Source organism: Chiloscyllium plagiosum, unplaced genomic scaffold, assembly GCF_037043375.1.
Source record: "Chiloscyllium plagiosum isolate Xiang-an unplaced genomic scaffold, Cpla_swu_hap1 HiC_scaffold_14, whole genome shotgun sequence".
NCBI lineage: Eukaryota > Metazoa > Chordata > Chondrichthyes > Orectolobiformes > Hemiscylliidae > Chiloscyllium > Chiloscyllium plagiosum.
The window spans coordinates 55,021,478-55,040,293 of NW_028270152.1; the positions used below are offsets into that span (position 1 = coordinate 55,021,478).

Sequence of the window (18,816 nt, forward strand, 5' to 3'; positions counted from 1 at the left end):
GGCAATTAGGGATGGGAAATAAATGCTGGCCAGCCAGTGACGCTCTCATTCTGTGAATGAATATAAAAGAAAATTCTTGTCTTCCTCCTGTGAGAAGGATGTTGTGAAACTTGTAAAGGTTCAGAAAAGATTTACAAGGATATTGCCAAGGTTGGAGGGTTTGAGCTATAGAGAGGCTGAATAGGCTGAGGCTATTTTCTCTGGAGCTGAGGGGTGACTTTATTGAGGTTTATAAAATCATGAGGGGCATGCATAGGGTAAATAGGTAAGGTCATTTCCCCAGGGTGGGGGAGTCCAAACCCAAGGGCATAGGTTTAAGGTGAGAAGGGAAAGATATAAAACAGATATGAGGGGCAACTTTTTGCAGAGGGTAGTGTGTATATGGAATGAGCCGCCAGAGGAAGTGGTGGAGGCTGCTACAATTACAACATTTAAAAGGGGTCTGGATGGATATATGAATAGCAAGGGTTTAGAAGGATATGGGCCAAATGCTGACAAATAGGACTAGATTTATATACGATATCTGGTCAGCATAGATGAGCTTGTGAGATATTGTATTATAAGATGTTGTGTTATAGGTTAGTTTTATTAACTCACTCACTAGTTTGTGTATTCATTAATACCGGATTACCGTTCATTCATTCATAACCTTTTATTAACCTGTTATTTACTATAACACAGTTTCATGCATTTACTCATAAAACTGCAGTTCTGCAGTATATTTTAGTATCCAAATTTAAAATAACCCATTCTGATCAAAACAACCCTGTCAAACCCGTTACTGCATTTTCACACCTTATCAGCCCTTGCTACAAGCAGTGTTTATCTTCGAATAAGCATATCATACAAAACAATTACCATTCCCACTGCATCTCCACAAAACATTATAATATTAATCAGCCCTTACCAACCATCTCCTGGACCTGAGTAGATTCCCCAGTTAGTAAGTACATGTTAAATACTTTTTAACTGTTCCATTATCCCTTTAAGAAACTAACTGAAAAACATCGCTTCCATGAAATTGCATGAACGAATGAACTCATACCGGCAAATAGTAAATAAATCTCACAATCCAGCTGCAGTAATCAGTTTAATATCCTTTATTCTTTTATTAAGTACATGTACAATTTCTAATTTCTTTAGAGCATATAGGCCTAGTACTTTTATTAACATTTACGAACTTAAAAGACAAATGGACCTTTTAATTATGCAAGCAAACCGGACAGGCTCTCTTAATCTTTTCAGAGGTAGCAGCCAGCATTTAGCACATTTCAACCCATCTCCTGTCTCCCAGGACAGAAACCTTTCAAACCTTTGTGTACAATCAATAAAAAAATGTAACACTATAATAATGGAATTTTAATATTGTATATGTAAGGCTGTGTATAAAGAGGCTGTTGTAAGAACTATATCTCAGGATTCTATTGCTGCCTCGAACTTGTCCTGTGATTGCCCGAATGAAGAGGCTATTTTTGCCACTCCCTGATTCCGGTCATTACCTGAACATCATCCCACAAGTTGGACTGAAGAGTCTGTTTCCATGCTGTACATCTCTTTTACTCTATGACTATATGACTCGAGGATGTGGCCAGGACTGGAGGGTTTGAGTTATAGGGACAGGCTGAATAGGCTGGGTCTATTATCCCTGAAGCGTCAGAGGCTGAGGGGGTGACCTTGCAGCAGTTTCCAAAATCATGAGGGGCATGGATAGGGTTGATAGCCAGGGTCTTTTTCCTAATACGGGGGAATCCAAAATTAGGAGACATAGGTTTAAGGTGACAAGGAAAAGATTTATAAAGGACCTGAGTGGTAACTTTTTCACACAGACGGTGATGCATATGGAATGAGCTGCCAGAGGAAGTGGTGGAGGTGGGTACAATTACAACATTTAAAACGTATCTGGATGGGTATATGAATCAGAAGGGTTTAGAGGGATGTGGGCCAAGTGCTGGCAAATGGGACTAGGCTAGATTGGGATGAATGGTTGATGCAGACGAGTTGGACCGAAGGGTCTGTTTCCATGTTGTGTGACTCAATGACTTTATTTAATATATCATTCAATGAATAAAAGCAGTTTTAAAAATTCCATGGCTCTCTTTTGACAATTCTCTCTATTTTAAGTAGTTTCAAGAACACTGATTGGTGTTTTTCCTCCATGAAAATATGCAACTTTTATATCAATAGGCCAATATTCCCACTAACGTGGCCAACAGAGCTAAGAACATTTTCAAGATTACTTTTACCACCATGGGAAATTCATTCTACCATCTTGATCTCAAGTTTCACTTTGAAACCCTGAGCTATGAGTGTCACTTTAGACTTATTGCTCTGATGAGGAGGACTTTTTCATCCATAGTTCTTATCGATGATATTGTTGGCTATTGTCCTGACCATGGGTCATGTTTTTGAATCATAAAGAGGAAGGACATTTTTATCTTGTTGTTCCAAAATGTTAAAAAGTTGCAAATGTAAATTAAGCGAGAAAATGTTTTCTTTTAAAGAAGTAGGCTGATATATTTTAAGAATTGGTGCAAATGTAAATTAATTGATTGTCTGGACAGAGAGAGAGAGAGAGAGGGCCATGAATGTCACTCCTAGGAATGCAAAAGTGACTTCAATCAAAAGTCGTTCAAAGGAGGGTGGAGGCAAGCCAAAAAAGACTATCATATGATCTTTTGTGACTAAAAATATAACGTGGAGCTGATGGCTTCCTACTCAACAACAAACCACACCCTGCAGATTGTGTCACAAGCTACAGATACATTTCATGTTTTTCCCTTCAAATAATACAGGGGATAAAAAGGTAGTTTCAACTCTACTGAAGTCTGTTCTTGGGACTAAACACTTTCATGTGTCCAACTTTGCTTCAAGCATTAGCATGCAGTGAAAGTCACAGTGAAAACACTGTCTCCTAGTTACCCCAACATTGAAAGTAAAGACTCTCGGTCAGTCTGCTTGCTGGAAGTCAAAGAGTGAGTAGCCAAATAAAAGGAAAAAAGAACAATAAGATGACTCTCTTTGTCACCCTGAATGCTGGAATTCAATAATGATCGAAAAGACTCAGAATTTCAATCAATCTGCAAAGATATATATTATAAAATTGACTGTTCGATTCTCAATATCAATCTGACCAATATTCTCCACTGCAATTGCTGCAATGTCCAACTATCTGCTCTTAACGAATAATTCAGACACTGATTTGTACATCTGTGTCTTTTTTGCTTTTATGTTTGAAGGACCTCTTATTTCTTTATTGTTAACTAAAGAGAGCCTCATTGTATTGGTTCCTTTTAAAACACGTCACCCTTGTGAGAAATGTATCCCACAAGATATGTCTGTTATTAAATTAACCTTTTTATGACCAACCAGGAGAGTGGGTGAATGAAGAAGGGAGCCAGTTCATCCGTCATCACCCTGGAGCTTAACAATTTGCGGCTTCTCATCTGGAATGTTAACAAATTGGGGAACTGCGTCTGGCATCTTGACATGGCACAATCTTCTACCTGGCACTTGAGCGTAGACACCAAATACCTTCTAACAATCCAAATTCTTCTCGTCTCTTAATATTTTATGCATCAGGCACCAATGCATTCTGTTCATAAGGACTTTGACTTCAACTAGTATTCCGAGATTGTGCTGTATTCTCTGATTGCATAATCTAGTCAAATTATAGGCTCTATTTGTACTTTGATACCTTTCTGGACTCCTACTGCAGGATCACTCCCTCCCATGATCAAAGGTTCTCCCATCGGTTTCTCATGAGGCGTTCCCAGATCCACAATGAGAACTCACATTGAGGAATCAGAAGAAATAAAATAGTGGTATTAAGGCACCAACAGTAGTCACAGAATGCAGCTCAGTATTTGATGAAGAACACAATGTACTTTGTGTGAAAATTTTAATTCTATTTAATTGACATAAAGCTGAGCATAGCATAGTTGTCTGGCCTTATTTAATGTTCTTTTAGATTAAAGTTATTTGAATAAATTAAAGTAAAACTATTCCTGTTATTAAGCTCCAATTGTTTAGTGTGAGAATGGAAGATGAATGCTTATTTGATGAGCACTTGATACTACTTCTTTCTGGAAGCTTTTGATCTGAGACATGGATCTGTTTGCAATGATGCATTTGACTCCTAACTTCACTCTGAAATGGCCTATTGAGCCTGAGGGCAATTAGGGATGGACAACAAGTACTGAGCTTGTGACAATGCCCATGTTCACTGAAAGAATAAAAATTTCATAACTGTCAGTGGTTATTGCAGATTCACTTAAAATGTCATGTGCAAGGATTTATACGTTTTTCACACAGCATCAAATGAATGATGTTCTGTTGTAAAGTGACAACTGCCCTTTCAAAGCTTAAATAATTACCCGAAGAACTAAAGAAAAGAATATAAAGCAATTGATAGATCCTGAGTTGAATCTCTGTTGGTCCTATAACCTCTCCATTACCAAAGTATTTATAATGCGGTAGAGTCATATAGTCATTTGGAACCAGACCCTTCATCCAATCAGTCTATGCCGACTACATTCCCAAACTAAACTAGTACTACTTGCCCGCATTTGGCTCATATCCCTCCAAACTTTTCTCATTAATGTACTTCTCTAAATGTCTTTTGAATGTTATATTGTACCCGCATCGACCACTTTCTCAATAAGTTCATTCCACAAACAATCCACTCTCTATGTAAAAGAATTGCCGCTCGTGTCTTTCTCCTCTCAGGTTAAAAATATTCCCCCTAGTGTTGAAATCCACCAATCTATGGAAAAGAAACCTGCCATTTACCTTATCTATGTCCGTCATGATTTTATAAACCTCTATAAGGTCATCCCTCAAGCTCCTATGCTTCAGTGGAAAAAATCCCAGCTTATCCAGTCTCTCCTTATAACTAAAACACTTCAATCCCAGCAACGTCCTAGTAAATTTCTTCTGGACCCTTTCCAGCTTGTTGTACGTAAAGGTCTTAAAGAGCCAATTTTGACAAGTGCAATAGGCATCACTTAATATGGACATCACGTAGATTTGGAAAGTGGAACGGTGTTGTATCTCGAAGGAGTACAACCTAACATCGAGATTACCCTCAAAATCTCTGTATCAATGCCTATCATATCAGTTACATATCAGTGTAACTTGTACATGTAATAGTACTTTTCATGCAATAAATTACATCTTAGTTACAATAAGGGCCTCTTTTTCTTATACTAGCAGGTGGATATCCTTTCTCACATGAACCAAGCGTGCCCTGTAGATCCCTACCAGGATGCGAATGGTGCTAGCAAATTTATCAGGTGAATCATCCAACAACATGATGATAATAGTGCGGACTTCAAGTAGCTGCAGCATACAAAATACTGGCAGCCATTGAAATCTAAAGATTCTTCAGACCCAGCTACAAGAATGCTGTTCTGGCAGAAAGAGCTGAACGTTCGGGAACTCTGCAGAAGAGAAATATGTGGAATGATTCTACAAGGCAGAATTTACAGTCGATTGTGAAATGCATTTCAGACCTGTGCCTCACAGTACCAGAGACCCGGGTTCAATTCCCGCCTCAGGCAACTGTCTGTGTGGAGTTTGCACATTCTCCCCATGTCTGCGTGGGTTTCCTCCCACAGACCAAAAATGTGCAGGTTAGGTGAATTGGCCATGCTAAATTGCCCATAGTGTTAGGTTAAGGGGTAAATGTAGGGGAATGGGTCTGGATGGGTTGCTCTTCGGAGGGTCGGTGTGGACTTGTTGGGCCAAAGGGCCTGTTTCCACACTGTAGGTAATCTAATCTAATCTAAAAGAGACACAGCAATGAGTGTAGCTAGGAACTCCGTGTAGTTGGAACACTAGTCACAGGCAGTGTGCCAATAATCTACAGGAACAGTCCAGAGTTGAGGTTCAGAAGTAAAGGTAGAATTCCTGGTGGGCTAGTGAAATCTAAAAATAGTTGCAGTTTATAGGCTGGGAAGTAAGTGATGTACTCACAGCATCAATTGAGTGTCACCAACATACTGAACAACAAGGCTCAAAGAATACTTTTCTTGAGTAGTTTTCTTGAGATTTCTCAAGGTCTACATTTTTGGTTTACAGGGGCTCCTTTTTTGGTTTCACTAATTCCTTCATTACATGATACAATAACTTAGTAACAATACCCTCTGTATATGTGATGACATATAGGGGATTTGGATTCACAGAGAAACAGAATTAGAAGAATTAATCAAAATCTCCAGTCATCACTCCATTCAACACAAAACCACCATTCACAATGAAAGCATTAATTTACTAGACAATACATTATTTAAATTGACTCAAGGTAACAGACATAAGTCAGCAACATTTTAAATTAAAATTAATGACGCACTAAGACACAAAAGCTTTCACCATAAACAACTGATCCTACAGTTACATCCATAGGGCTATGAAGATAGGTATAAGAATAATTATTTCAACCTTTCCTCTCTAGTTTCTCAACTTGCAACATAAATAAACTATTCCACATTCAAGAATGAGGTAGCACAGACTTGCTGAAGGGACTCTTCTGGACTACATGACTCTATGAAGCCGCTGCCTTAATATAAACATACTTAGAGACAAAAAAAAATTGCAGTATCCAAGGACTAGGAGAATCGACGTTTTGGGGCATAAACCCTTCATCAGGAGGTGGAGAAGTCAACATTTCGGGTGAAACCTTTCTTCAGGACTTGGGGTGGGTGTAGAGGAAGCTGCAGATAAAGGGGCTGGGGTTGTCAGGATGGTGAAATGGGAATAGGTGAAGACAGGTAGAGGGTACGACCTGATTGGTCAATGGGAGGAATGAATCTGGTAGGTGGCTAGAAGGAGTGGAAGGGAGGGGAAGGGGCTGGGAAGGGAGTCGGGGGAAGGGAAAGAAGGCTATTGAAATTGAAGACCTCAATGTTGAGCCCTCTGGGCTGAGATGCTTGGCAAGGTTTACATTTGGTCTCCCTGATGTAGAGAAGACCACATCAGGAGCACCTGATGAGAGGCAGGTGAACCTCTGTCTCACCTGGAAGGACTGTTCTTTTCCCATTGCAGGGGAGGTACCTGGGGGTTCAGGGGATCGGTGGGGAGAGTGGCAGAAAAGGATGGAGTGTCGAAGGGTTTCTTTTCCATTTGCAGGGATGCACCAGTTCCAGTTCATCCGTCACCTTGTTCAGTGACATCTCAATTTTAAAATTCTCACTAAAACCATTTGCTATAACCATCTCCAGCACTGGAATCCCCCAAGAAATCTGTGCTTCTCCAATTACATACCTGATTTTAATTGTTTCATCTTTGTTGCACTGTGTGTTCCGCTGCTTAGCCTTAAACTCTGAAATTCCCTAGTTAATTCTCTTTGTCTACCTCTTTTTCCATTTTTAAGATGTTCCTTAAAGGTTCCCTCCATGATCAAGCCTTAGATCACCAGTCCTAATATCTCCTTAAATAGCCCAGATGACAGTTTTAATTGTAATGCTGTTAAAAGTACAAACCTATGAATTAGGAGCAGGAGTAGGCTGTTCAGCCCATCAAACCTGCTCTGCAATTTGATAAGATCTTGGCTGATCTGATTCTAGCGTCTACTCTCCTCACTAGCCCGAGACTCTTGGATTCCTTTGTCAGTCAAGAATCTGTACAATTCAGCAACAGAATTATTTAATGATCCTGCCCCCATTGCATTTGGGTAGAGAATTCCTGAGACAAACCATCCTCTGGGAGAAAGAGATTCTCCCAATCCCTGACAGAAATGGGAGACCCCTTATTTTTAAAATGCATCTCTAGTTCTTGTTATTCCCAGAAGGAGATGCACTATTTCAGCTTTCACTCTGATAAGTCCCCTCAAGATCTGAATTGTTTCAAGAAGATCACCACTCATTGTCTGAATTCCAATGATACAGAAATTATATTTGAATAGAAATTGTTGAAACCGTCTCTAATAGATAACTTTTTCATCCTGAATCAGGTGAGTGAACCTTCTCTGAATTGCTTCCAACTTAATCATATTCTCCCTTAAATAAGGAGACTAGAGCAATGCAGTGTAGTCGAAAAGTGTGGCGCTGGAAAAGCACAGCAAGTCAGGCAGCATGTGAGGAGCAGAAGAATCAATGTTTCAGGCATTAAACCCTTCATCAAGATGGTGGTTAGGGGTGAGGGGGGGGAGCTGCAAGATAAATAGGTGGGTGGAGATGGGGTGGGGGTGAGGTAGCTGGTAAGGTGATAGTCAGTGGAGGGGTGATGGTGGTAGGTCAGAGGGGAAGGTGGAGCGGTTAGGTGGGAAGGAAGGTGGACAGGTAGGACAGTTCTAAAGGGCGGTGCCAAGTTGGAGGGTTAGATCTGTGATGAAGTAGGGGGAAGGGAGATGAGGAAACTAGTAAAGTTGATGTTGATGCCGTGTGGTTGAAGGGTCCTAAGGTGGAAGATGAGGTGTCCTTCCTCCAGGCATCAAGTGGCTAAGATTTGGCGGTGGAGGATGCCCAGGACTTGCATGTCCTTGGTGGCGTGGGAGGGGGAGTTGAAGTGGTTGGCCACAGGATGGTGGGATTGTTTGGTGCATGTGCCCAGAGATGATCACTGAAAAGTTCTGCAAGTTGACATCCTGTCTCCCCGATGTAGAGGAGACCACATCAAGAGCAAAGAACACAGTAGATGAGGTGAGTGAACATGCAGAAAAATCTCTGTTGGATGTGGAAGGATCCTTTGGGGCCCTGGACGGAGGTGAGGGGGGAGGTATGGGCGCAGGTTTTACATTATGTAGTGTGGTGTTTTACGACTTTAAAGGGATGACATAAATGCAGGTTGATGTTGCAATCGTTGTCAGTGAATTGAGCCTCTTTCAGCTGACTAGTTCTAAACTATACTCTCTGAGATGTTTATTTTCTGACACAATTACCTGCGGAATGCCTCAATATTAACCATTATTTTCCTCGTCTCATCTATCTCCATTTCATGGTTAGTGACATTGACTTCAGACAGAAGGTCAGTTACTCTATGTATTTTGGTGACGACTTAATTCACCTGTCTCAGACTACCTGCTGCTGAAACCCACGTTCTTGCCTCTTTTTTCACCTGTGGACATGACTCTTTTAATTTACTGCTCCCCAACCTCCCTTTCAGCTCATCCAAAACTCTGCTTCAAGTATCCTAACCTACTCCAAATGCCATTCCTCTATCATCTTTTTTCTTGCTGGTCATCACCGACTCCTGATTAAATGATGCTTCAAGTTTAAAATTCTCATCCTTGTATTCAAATCCCTCCAGGATCTTAACTCTTTTTGCCTCTGTTATCTAATGTGCTCTGACAGGCCTTGGGTTTCTGCACTCAACCCACTCTGTTCCCTTGATTTTTATTGCTTCATCATTGGTGGCCATGGCTTCAGCTGGCTCAGCTCCAGAAAACCCTGGAATTTCTTTACTAAGCCTCTCTGCCTTTCAAAGTTTATTCTAAATGACTCATTTACACAATGATTTTCGGAAATTAACTTTTTTTTTGATGCTATATTTTGTCTTACATTGCTCCTGTGAAGTGTCCTGGGAGATTTTACTAAATTAAAGGCTCTATATAAATAGTTGTTGTTTAACTGTGCAAACATACATGCTCATTTTTGTAAGGATAATTATAAAGATAATTATGGGTTTGTATGAGTTTGAAGTATGTTAAAGCGTCAGTGTAGTATCAATATTGGTAAAAATTAATATGGCTTTGATGTAAATTTTGAGATAAGCAAAACGTATTTTTGCTCATTTTGCATAAACCAATTTTTCTGGCGTATCAGAGACTTAGTACATTCGAAAGTCACAGTCCAAAATCATTCTCTGATTCATTCTACATTGGAGAAGTGTAACTGCAAAATCATGGCTGGAGCAGAACCACAATTATTACAACACAGACAAAAGGTACTGGGATCAGAGGCAACTTTTTATTTTATTTCTTCACAGGACATGGACATCATTGGCCAGACCAATATTTATTGCCCATCCTAGTTGCCCAGAAGGCAGATGAGAGTTAACTACATTGGATTTGGCATCACATCTGGCCAGACTAGATAAGGGTGGCAGATTTCCTTCCTTGAAAGACATTAGTAAATTAGATGGATTTTTCCTGACAATCAACAATGGTTTCATAGTCATCATTAGACTCTTAATCCCAGATTTTCAATGAATTCAAATTCCACCATCTGCAAGAACATTACCTGGGTATCTGGATTAATAGTCTTTTGATAATATCACTGGGCCATTGCCGCCGAAACTGATTAAGAATTACTTTAAAATCAAACACTCATGAAAATGACAACTGCAAAGTTTAATTCATTGAATTGAATGTTTCTTTCTTGTCTGAACCTTAATTAGATCGACCAGTTCTACACATGAATAGATGTGGGTTGGCGAAAGGCTGCTGGAATCTACATGCTGCTGTGCCAAAACTAGCTTGGTATGAGCAACTTCCCAAAGTCTTTCCACCCTGGATGAAGTAAGAAAAATATTTCAAAACTTCTGTGCTGAGTTGATGCTATACTAAGCAAGTGTATCTGCATAATTCCTATAATACAAAGAACTGCAGATTCTGGAAATGCAAAAAAACCGATCGTCACCTATCCCCATTTCACCACCCGTGCTCCCGCCTCCCCCTTTATCTGCAGCTCCCCTTACACCCAACACCAGTCCTGAAGAAGGGGTACACTGAAACGTCGACTTCTACACCTCCTGATGCTGTCTGGCTTGCTATGTTCTTCCAGGCAAAAGTGAGGACTGCAGATGCTGGAAGTCAGAGTCAAGATTAGAGTGGTGCTGGAAAAGCACAGCAGGTCAGGCAGCATCTGAGGAGCAGGAAAATCGACGTTGCAGACAAAAGCCCTTCATCAGGGATGCTGCCTGACCTACTGTGCTTTTCCAGCACCACTCTATTCTAGACTGCTGTGTTCTTCCAAGCAAGAGTGAGGACTGCAGATGCTGGAAACCAGAGTTTAGATTAGAGTGGTGCTGGAAAAGCACTGCAAGTCAGGCGGCATCCTGACCTGCTGTGCTTTTCTAGCACCACTCTCATCAAAAAACTGCAGCGTTGTTCGATCCCTCTGCTCGTCTACTGGGGACAGGCACGTGCTCCTGAACGTCACCTGGCGGACGCGCGCATGCGCAGCACCTCCTCCGCTTTGGGGGAAGGCGGACGGGGTGACGCCACCACGTCAGGTGTCGGTGGATGACGCCATCGCGCGGTGCGGTGGGGTGACGTCAGCGGGCGGCGCCATGTTGTGTGTTTCACCCAGTGCCGGGGCCGCTGAGTGCTGAGGGGGGGGGGTGGGGGGAAACTTTATTCGGCGGTACTCTGGTTCCCGCTGACTGGCACCGGGGTTGGGGGGGGGAGGGTGGGAACGGGGAATTGGTTTTAGTTGCACCTCCAAGATGGAGCCCGAAAGCCTCCTGGAAGCTCTGGCAGGTCAGTGGCGGCGAACCAACATATTTGTCGCGGGTTGGTGTCTCACCGGGGGCTGGGAGTCCCTGTGGCCTCCGCTGTGATTAACCTGTGCCGTGTCTGTGTTGTCTTCCCCACCGCCAGATTTCGAGAAGAAATCCAAGAAGGAAGTATCGTCGCTGCTGGACCAGTTCCTTTGTCATGTCGCTAAGACGGGAGAAACCCTGTGAGTGAAACCCAGAGAGAGAGAGAGAGGGGGCCTTGAGGCCCCGGGACATACAGGGCGCTGAGGCCTGGGGGAAGGGGGAGGAAAATCAGGGAACTCAAGTCTATTCTCAACCCTCCCACACACCGCCCGCATCCTGTACCCGCCATTCCCCGTCTCCTTCATCATCCCCCCGTTCCCCCTCTCTCTTCCCCCCCCCCTTCACCATCTCTCCCCCCCCTTCACCATCTCTCCCCCCTTCACCATCTCTCCACCCCTTCACCATCTCTCCACCCCTTCACCATCTCTCCACCCCTTCACCATCTCTCCCCCCGCTTCACCATCTCTCCCCCCCCTTCACCATCTCTCCCCCCTTCACCATCTCTCCCCCCTTCACCATCTCTCCCCCCTTCACCATCTCTCCACCCCTTCACCATCTCTCCACCCCTTCACCATCTCTCCCCCCGCTTCACCATCTCTCCCCCCGCTTCACCATCTCTCCCCCCCTTCACCATCTCTCCCCCCCTTCACCATCTCTCCACCCCTTCACCATCTCTCCCCCCCCTTCACCATCTCTCCCCCCCCCTTCACCATCTCTCCACCCCTTCACCATCTCTCCCCCCGCTTCACCATCTCTCCCCCCCTTCACCATCTCTCCCCCCCCCTTCACCATCTCTCCCCCGCTTCACCATCTCTCCCCCCTTCACCATCTCTCCCCCCGCTTCACCATCTCTCCCCCCGCTTCACCATCTCTCCCCCCTTCACCATCTCTCCCCCCCTTCACCATCTCTCCCCCCCTTCACCATCTCTCCCCCCTTCACCATCTCTCCCCCCCTTCACCATCTCTCCCCCCTTCACCATCTCTCCCCCCCTTCACCATCTCTCCCCCCCTTCACCATCTCTCCCCCCCTTCACCATCTCTCCCCCCCTTCACCATCTCTCCCCCCCTTCACCATCTCTCCCCCCCTTCACCATCTCTCCCCCCCTTCACCATCTCTCCCCCCCTTCACCATCTCTCCCCCCTTCACCATCTCTCCCCCCTTCACCATCTCTCCCCCCTTCACCATCTCTCCCCCCTTCACCATCTCTCCCCCCTTCACCATCTCTCCCCCCTTCACCATCTCTCCCCCCTTCACCATCTCTCCCCCCTTCACCATCTCTCCCCCCTTCACCATCTCTCCCCCCCCGCTTCACCATCTCTTCCCCCTTCCCCATCTCTCCCCCCGCTTCACCATCTCTCCCCCCTTCCCCATCTCTCCCCCTGCTTCACCATCTCTCCCCGCTTCACCATCTCTCCCCCCCTTCACCATCTCTCCCCCCCTTCACCATCTCTCCCCCCTTCACCATCTCTCCCCCCCTTCACCATCTCTCCCCCCCGTTCCCCACCTCTCCCCCCCGTTCCCCACCTCTCCCCCCCGTTCCCCACCTCTCCCCCCCGTTCCCCACCTCTCCCCCCCGTTCCCCACCTTTCCCCACCTCTCCCCCCCGTTCCCCACCTCTCCCCCCCGTTCCCCACCTCTCCCCCCCGTTCCCCACCTCTCCCCCCCGTTCCCCCCCGTTCCCCACCTCTCCCCCCCGTTCCCCACCTCTCCCTCCCGTTCCCCACCTCTCCCTCCCGTTCCCCACCTTTCCCCACCTCTCCCCCCCGTTCCCCACCTCTCCCCCCCGTTCCCCCCCTTCACCATCTCTCCCCCCCGTTCCCCACCTCTCCCCCCCGTTCCCCACCTCTCCCCCCCGTTCCCCACCTCTCCCCCCCGTTCCCCCCCTTCACCATCTCTCCCCCCCGTTCCCCACCTCTCCCCCCCGTTCCCCACCTCTCCCCCCCGTTCCCCACCTCTCCCCCCCGTTCCCCACCTCTCCCCCCCGTTCCCCACCTTTCCCCACCTCTCCCCCCCGTTCCCCACCTCTCCCCCCCGTTCCCCACCTCTCCCCCCCGTTCCCCACCTCTCCCCCCCGTTCCCCACCTTTCCCCACCTCTCCCCCCCGTTCCCCACCTCTCCCCCCCGTTCCCCACCTCTCCCTCCCGTTCCCCACCTCTCCCTCCCGTTCCCCACCTCTCCCCCCCGTTCCCCACCTCTCCCCCCCGTTCCCCACCTCCCCCCCCCGTTCCCCACCTCTCCCCCCCGTTCCCCACCTCTCCCCCCCGTTCCCCACCTCTCCCCCCCCGTTCCCCACCTCTCCCCCCCCGTTCCCCACCTCTCCCCCCCCGTTCCCCACCTCTCCCCCCCCGTTCCCCACCTCTCCCCCCCCGTTCCCCACCTCTCCCCCCCCGTTCCCCACCTCTCCCCCCCGTTCCCCACCTCTCCCCCCCGTTCCCCACCTCTCCCCCCCGTTCCCCACCTCTCCCCCCCGTTCCCCACCTCTCCCCCCCGTTCCCCACCTCTCCCCCCCGTTCCCCACCTCTCCCCCCCGTTCCCCACCTCTCCCCCCCGTTCCCCACCTCTCCCCCCCGTTCCCCACCTCTCCCCCCCGTTCCCCACCTCTCCCCCCCGTTCCCCACCTCTCCCCCCCGTTCCCCACCTCTCCCCCCCGTTCCCCACCTCTCCCCCCCGTTCCCCACCTCTCCCCCCCGTTCCCCACCTCTCCCCCCCGTTCCCCACCTCTCCCCCCCGTTCCCCACCTCTCCCCCCCGTTCCCCACCTCTCCCCCCCGTTCCCCACCTCTCCCCCCCGTTCCCCACCTCTCCCCCCCGTTCCCCACCTCTCCCCCCCGTTCCCCACCTCTCCCCCCCGTTCCCCACCTCTCCCCCCCGTTCCCCACCTCTCCCCCCCGTTCCCCACCTCTCCCCCCCGTTCCCCACCTCTCCCCCCCGTTCCCCACCTCTCCCCCCCGTTCCCCACCTCTCCCCCCCGTTCCCCACCTCTCCCCCCCGTTCCCCACCTCTCCCCCCCGTTCCCCACCTCTCCCCCCCGTTCCCCACCTCTCCCCCCCGTTCCCCACCTCTCCCCCCCGTTCCCCACCTCTCCCCCCCGTTCCCCACCTCTCCCCCCCGTTCCCCACCTCTCCCCCCCGTTCCCCACCTCTCCCCCCCGTTCCCCACCTCTCCCCCCCGTTCCCCACCTCTCCCCCCCGTTCCCCACCTCTCCCCCCCGTTCCCCACCTCTCCCCCCCGTTCCCCACCTCTCCCCCCCGTTCCCCACCTCTCCCCCCCGTTCCCCACCTCTCCCCCCCGTTCCCCACCTCTCCCCCCCGTTCCCCACCTCTCCCCCCCGTTCCCCACCTCTCCCCCCCGTTCCCCACCTCTCCCCCCCGTTCCCCACCTCTCCCCCCCGTTCCCCACCTCTCCCCCCCCGTTCCCCACCTCTCCCCCCCCGTTCCCCACCTCTCCCCCCCGTTCCCCACCTCTCCCCCCCGTTCCCCACCTCTCCCCCCCGTTCCCCACCTCTCCCCCCCGTTCCCCACCTCTCCCCCCCGTTCCCCACCTCTCCCCCCCGTTCCCCACCTCTCCCCCCCGTTCCCCACCTCTCCCCCCCGTTCCCCACCTCTCCCCCCCGTTCCCCACCTCTCCCCCCCGTTCCCCACCTCTCCCCCCCGTTCCCCACCTCTCCCCCCCCGTTCCCCACCTCTCCCCCCCGTTCCCCACCTCTCCCCCCCGTTCCCCACCTCTCCCCCCCGTTCCCCACCTCTCCCCCCCGTTCCCCACCTCTCCCCCCCCGTTCCCCACCTCTCCCCCCCGTTCCCCACCTCTCCCCCCCGTTCCCCACCTCTCCCCCCCGTTCCCCACCTCTCCCCCCCGTTCCCCACCTCTCCCCCCCGTTCCCCACCTCTCCCCCCCGTTCCCCACCTCTCCCCCCCGTTCCCCACCTCTCCCCCCCGTTCCCCACCTCTCCCCCCCGTTCCCCACCTCTCCCCCCCGTTCCCCACCTCTCCCCCCCGTTCCCCACCTCTCCCCCCCGTTCCCCACCTCTCCCCCCCGTTCCCCACCCCTCCCCCCCGTTCCCCACCCCTCCCCCCCGTTCCCCACCCCTCCCCCCCGTTCCCCACCCCTCCCCCCCGTTCCCCACCCCTCCCCCCCGTTCCCCACCCCTCCCCCCCGTTCCCCACCCCTCCCCCCCGTTCCCCACCCCTCCCCCCCGTTCCCCACCCCTCCCCCCCGTTCCCCACCCCTCCCCCCCGTTCCCCACCCCTCCCCCCCGTTCCCCACCCCTCCCCCCCGTTCCCCACCTCTTCCCCCCCCCCCCGTTCCCCACCTCTTCCCCCCCCCCCCCGTTCCCCACCTCTTCCCCCCCCCCCCGTTCCCCACCTCTTCCCCCCCCCCCCGTTCCCCACCTCTTCTCCCACCCCCGTTTCCCCACCCCTCCCCCCCGTTCCCCACCTCTCCCACCCCCGTTTCCCCACCTCTCCCACCCCCGTTCCCCACCTCTCCCCCCCCCCCCCGTTCCCCACCTCTCCCCCCCGTTCCCCACCCACCCCCCCCCCCCCACCCCCCCCCGTTCCCCATCTCTCTCCCCCCCCCCCCCCCGTTCCCCATCTCTCCCCCCCCCCCTCCCATCTCCCCCCCTCGTTCCCCATCTCTCTCCCCCCCCCCCGTTCCTTATCTCTCTCCCTCCCCCCCGTTCCTCAGCTCTCTCTCTCCCCCCCCCCCACCCCGTTCCTCATCTCTCTTCCCCCCCCCCCGTTCCTCCTCTCCCCCCCCTTTCCTCCTCTCACCCCCCCGTTCCTCCTCTCCCCGTTCCTCATCTCTCTCCCCCCCCCCCCCCGTTCCTCCTCTTCTCCCCCCTCCCCCCCCGTTCCTCCTCTCCCCCCCCCCCCCGTTCCTCCTCTCCCCCCCCCCCCCCCCCGGTTCCTCCTCTTCCCCCCCCCCCCCCTCCCCGTTCCTCCTCTCTCTCTCCCCCCTCCCCCCCCCCCCCCCCCCCCCCCCCCCGGATCCCCATCCCCCCCTCCGTGCCCCCTCTTCCCTCTCCCACCACCTAATGTTTCATCTGCCCATCCCCTCCCCACACATCCCATTGAACATATTCTCCCTTCTGCGAGCATGTCCCCCGGCTCTCTTCGCTATCCTCATCCCTGCTCCCTTCGCCATCCTTATTCCCGCCCCCTGCTCCCTTCGCCATCCTCATCCCCCCCCGGCTCCCTTCGCCATCCTCATCCCCCCCCCGGCTCCCTTCGCCATCCTCATCCCCCCCCCCCCCCGGCTCCCTTCGCCATCCTCATCCCCCCCCCCCCCCCCCGGCTCCCTTCGCCATCCTCATCCCCCCCCCCCGGCTCCCTTCGCCATCCTCATTCCCCCCCCGGCTCCCTTCGCCATCCTCATTCCCCCCCCCGGCTCCCTTCGCCATCCTCATTCCCCCCCCGGCTCCCTTCGCCATCCTCATTCCCCCCCCGGCTCCCTTCGCCATCCTCATTCCCCCCCCGGCTCCCTTCGCCATCCTCATTCCCCCCCCGGCTCCCTTCGCCATCCTCATTCCCCCCCCGGCTCCCTTTGCCATCCTCATTCCCCCCCCGGCTCCCTTTGCCATCCTCATTCCCCCCCCGGCTCCCTTCGCCATCCTCATCACCCCCCCGGCTCCCTTCGCCATCCTCATCACCCCCCCCGGCTCCCTTCGCCATCCTCATCCCCCCCCCCGGCTCCCTTCGCCATCCTCATCCCCCCCCCCCCCCCCCGCGGCTCCCTTCGCCATCCTCACCCCCCCCCCCCCCCGACTCCCTTCGCCATCCTCACCCCCCCCCCCCCCCCCCCGACTCCCTTCGCCATCCTCATCCCCCCCTGGCTCCCTTCGCCATCCTCATCCCCTCTCCGACTCCCTTCGCCATCCTCATCCCCCCCGACTCCCTTCGCCATCCTCATCCCCCCCGGCTCCCTTCGCCATCCTCACCCCCCCCCCCCCCCCCCCCGACTCCCTTCGCCATCCTCATCCCCCCCGACTCCCTTCGCCATCCTCATCCCCCCCGACTCCCTTCGCCATCCTCACTCCCTGCTCTCTTCCCCATCCTCACACCCCCCCATCGCCATCCTCAACCCCCCCCGTCCGGTTCCCATCCTCATCCTCCCCCCGGCTCCCTTCGCCATCCTCATCCTCCCCCCGGCTCCCTTCACCATCCTCATCCCCCCCCCCGGCTCCCTTCGCCATCCTCAGCCCCCCCCCCTCCCCGACTCCCTTCGCCATCCTAATCCCCCCCGACTCCCTTCGCCATCCTCATCCTCCCCCGGCTCCCTTCGCCATCCTCATCCTCCCCCGGCTCCCTTCGCCATCCTCATCCCCTCCCCGACTCCCTTCGCCATCCTCATCCCCCCCGACTCCCTTCGCCATCCTCATCCCCCCCGGCTCCCTTCGCCATCCTCACCCCCCCCCCCCCCCCCGACTCCCTTCGCCATCCTCATCCCCCCCGACTCCCTTCGCCATCCTCATCCCCCCCGACTCCCTTCGCCATCCTCATCCCCCCCGACTCCCTTCGCCATCCTCATCCCCCCCGGCTCCCTTCGCCATCCTCACCCCCCCCCCCCCCCCCCGACTCCCTTCGCCATCCTCATCCCCCCCGACTCCCTTCGCCATCCTCATCCCCCCCGGCTCCCTTCGCCATCCTCACCCCCCCCCCCCCCCCCCCCCCCCCGACTCCCTTCGCCATCCTCATCCCCCCCGACTCCCTTCGCCATCCTCATCCCCCCCGACTCCCTTCGCCATCCTCATCCCCCCCGACTCCCTTCGCCATCCTCACTCCCTGCTCTCTTCCCCATCCTCACACCCCCCCCACCCCCCCATCGCCATCCTCAACCCCCCCCGTCCGGTTCCCATCCTCATCCTCCCCCCGGCTTCCTTCGCCATCCTCATCCTCCCCCCAGCTCCCTTCGCCATCCTCACCCCCCCCCCCCGACTCCCTTCGCCATCCTCATCCCCCCCGACTCCCTTCGCCATCCTCATCCCCCCCGACTCCCTTCGCCATCCTCATCCCCCCCGACTCCCTTCGCCATCCTCATCCCCCCCGACTCCCTTCGCCATCCTCATCCCCCCCGACTCCCTTCGCCATCCTCATCCCCCCCGACTCCCTTCGCCATCCTCATCCCCCCCGACTCCCTTCGCCATCCTCATCCCCCCCGACTCCCTTCGCCATCCTCATCCCCCCCGACTCCCTTCGCCATCCTCATCCCCCCCGACTCCCTTCGCCATCCTCATCCCCCCCGACTCCCTTCGCCATCCTCATCCCCCCCGACTCCCTTCGCCATCCTCATCCCCCCCGACTCCCTTCGCCATCCTCATCCCCCCCGACTCCCTTCGCCATC

General features: G+C 52.8%; 1 protein-coding gene across 1 annotated transcript in view; it reads left to right on the forward strand.

Moving 5' to 3' along the window:
• The first annotated feature begins 11,306 nt into the window (after positions 1-11,306).
• The window catches only part of LOC122559091 (serine/threonine-protein phosphatase 4 regulatory subunit 2), a 59,981-nt gene continuing 52,471 nt past the window's right edge, over positions 11,307-18,816 (forward strand). The window contains exons 1-2 of the mRNA XM_087994456.1: positions 11,307-11,416; positions 11,537-11,618. Of these exons, the coding sequence (XP_087850582.1) occupies positions 11,383-11,416; positions 11,537-11,618 (116 nt within the window). The 5' untranslated portion in view covers positions 11,307-11,382. The remainder of the gene's footprint in view (positions 11,417-11,536; positions 11,619-18,816) is intronic.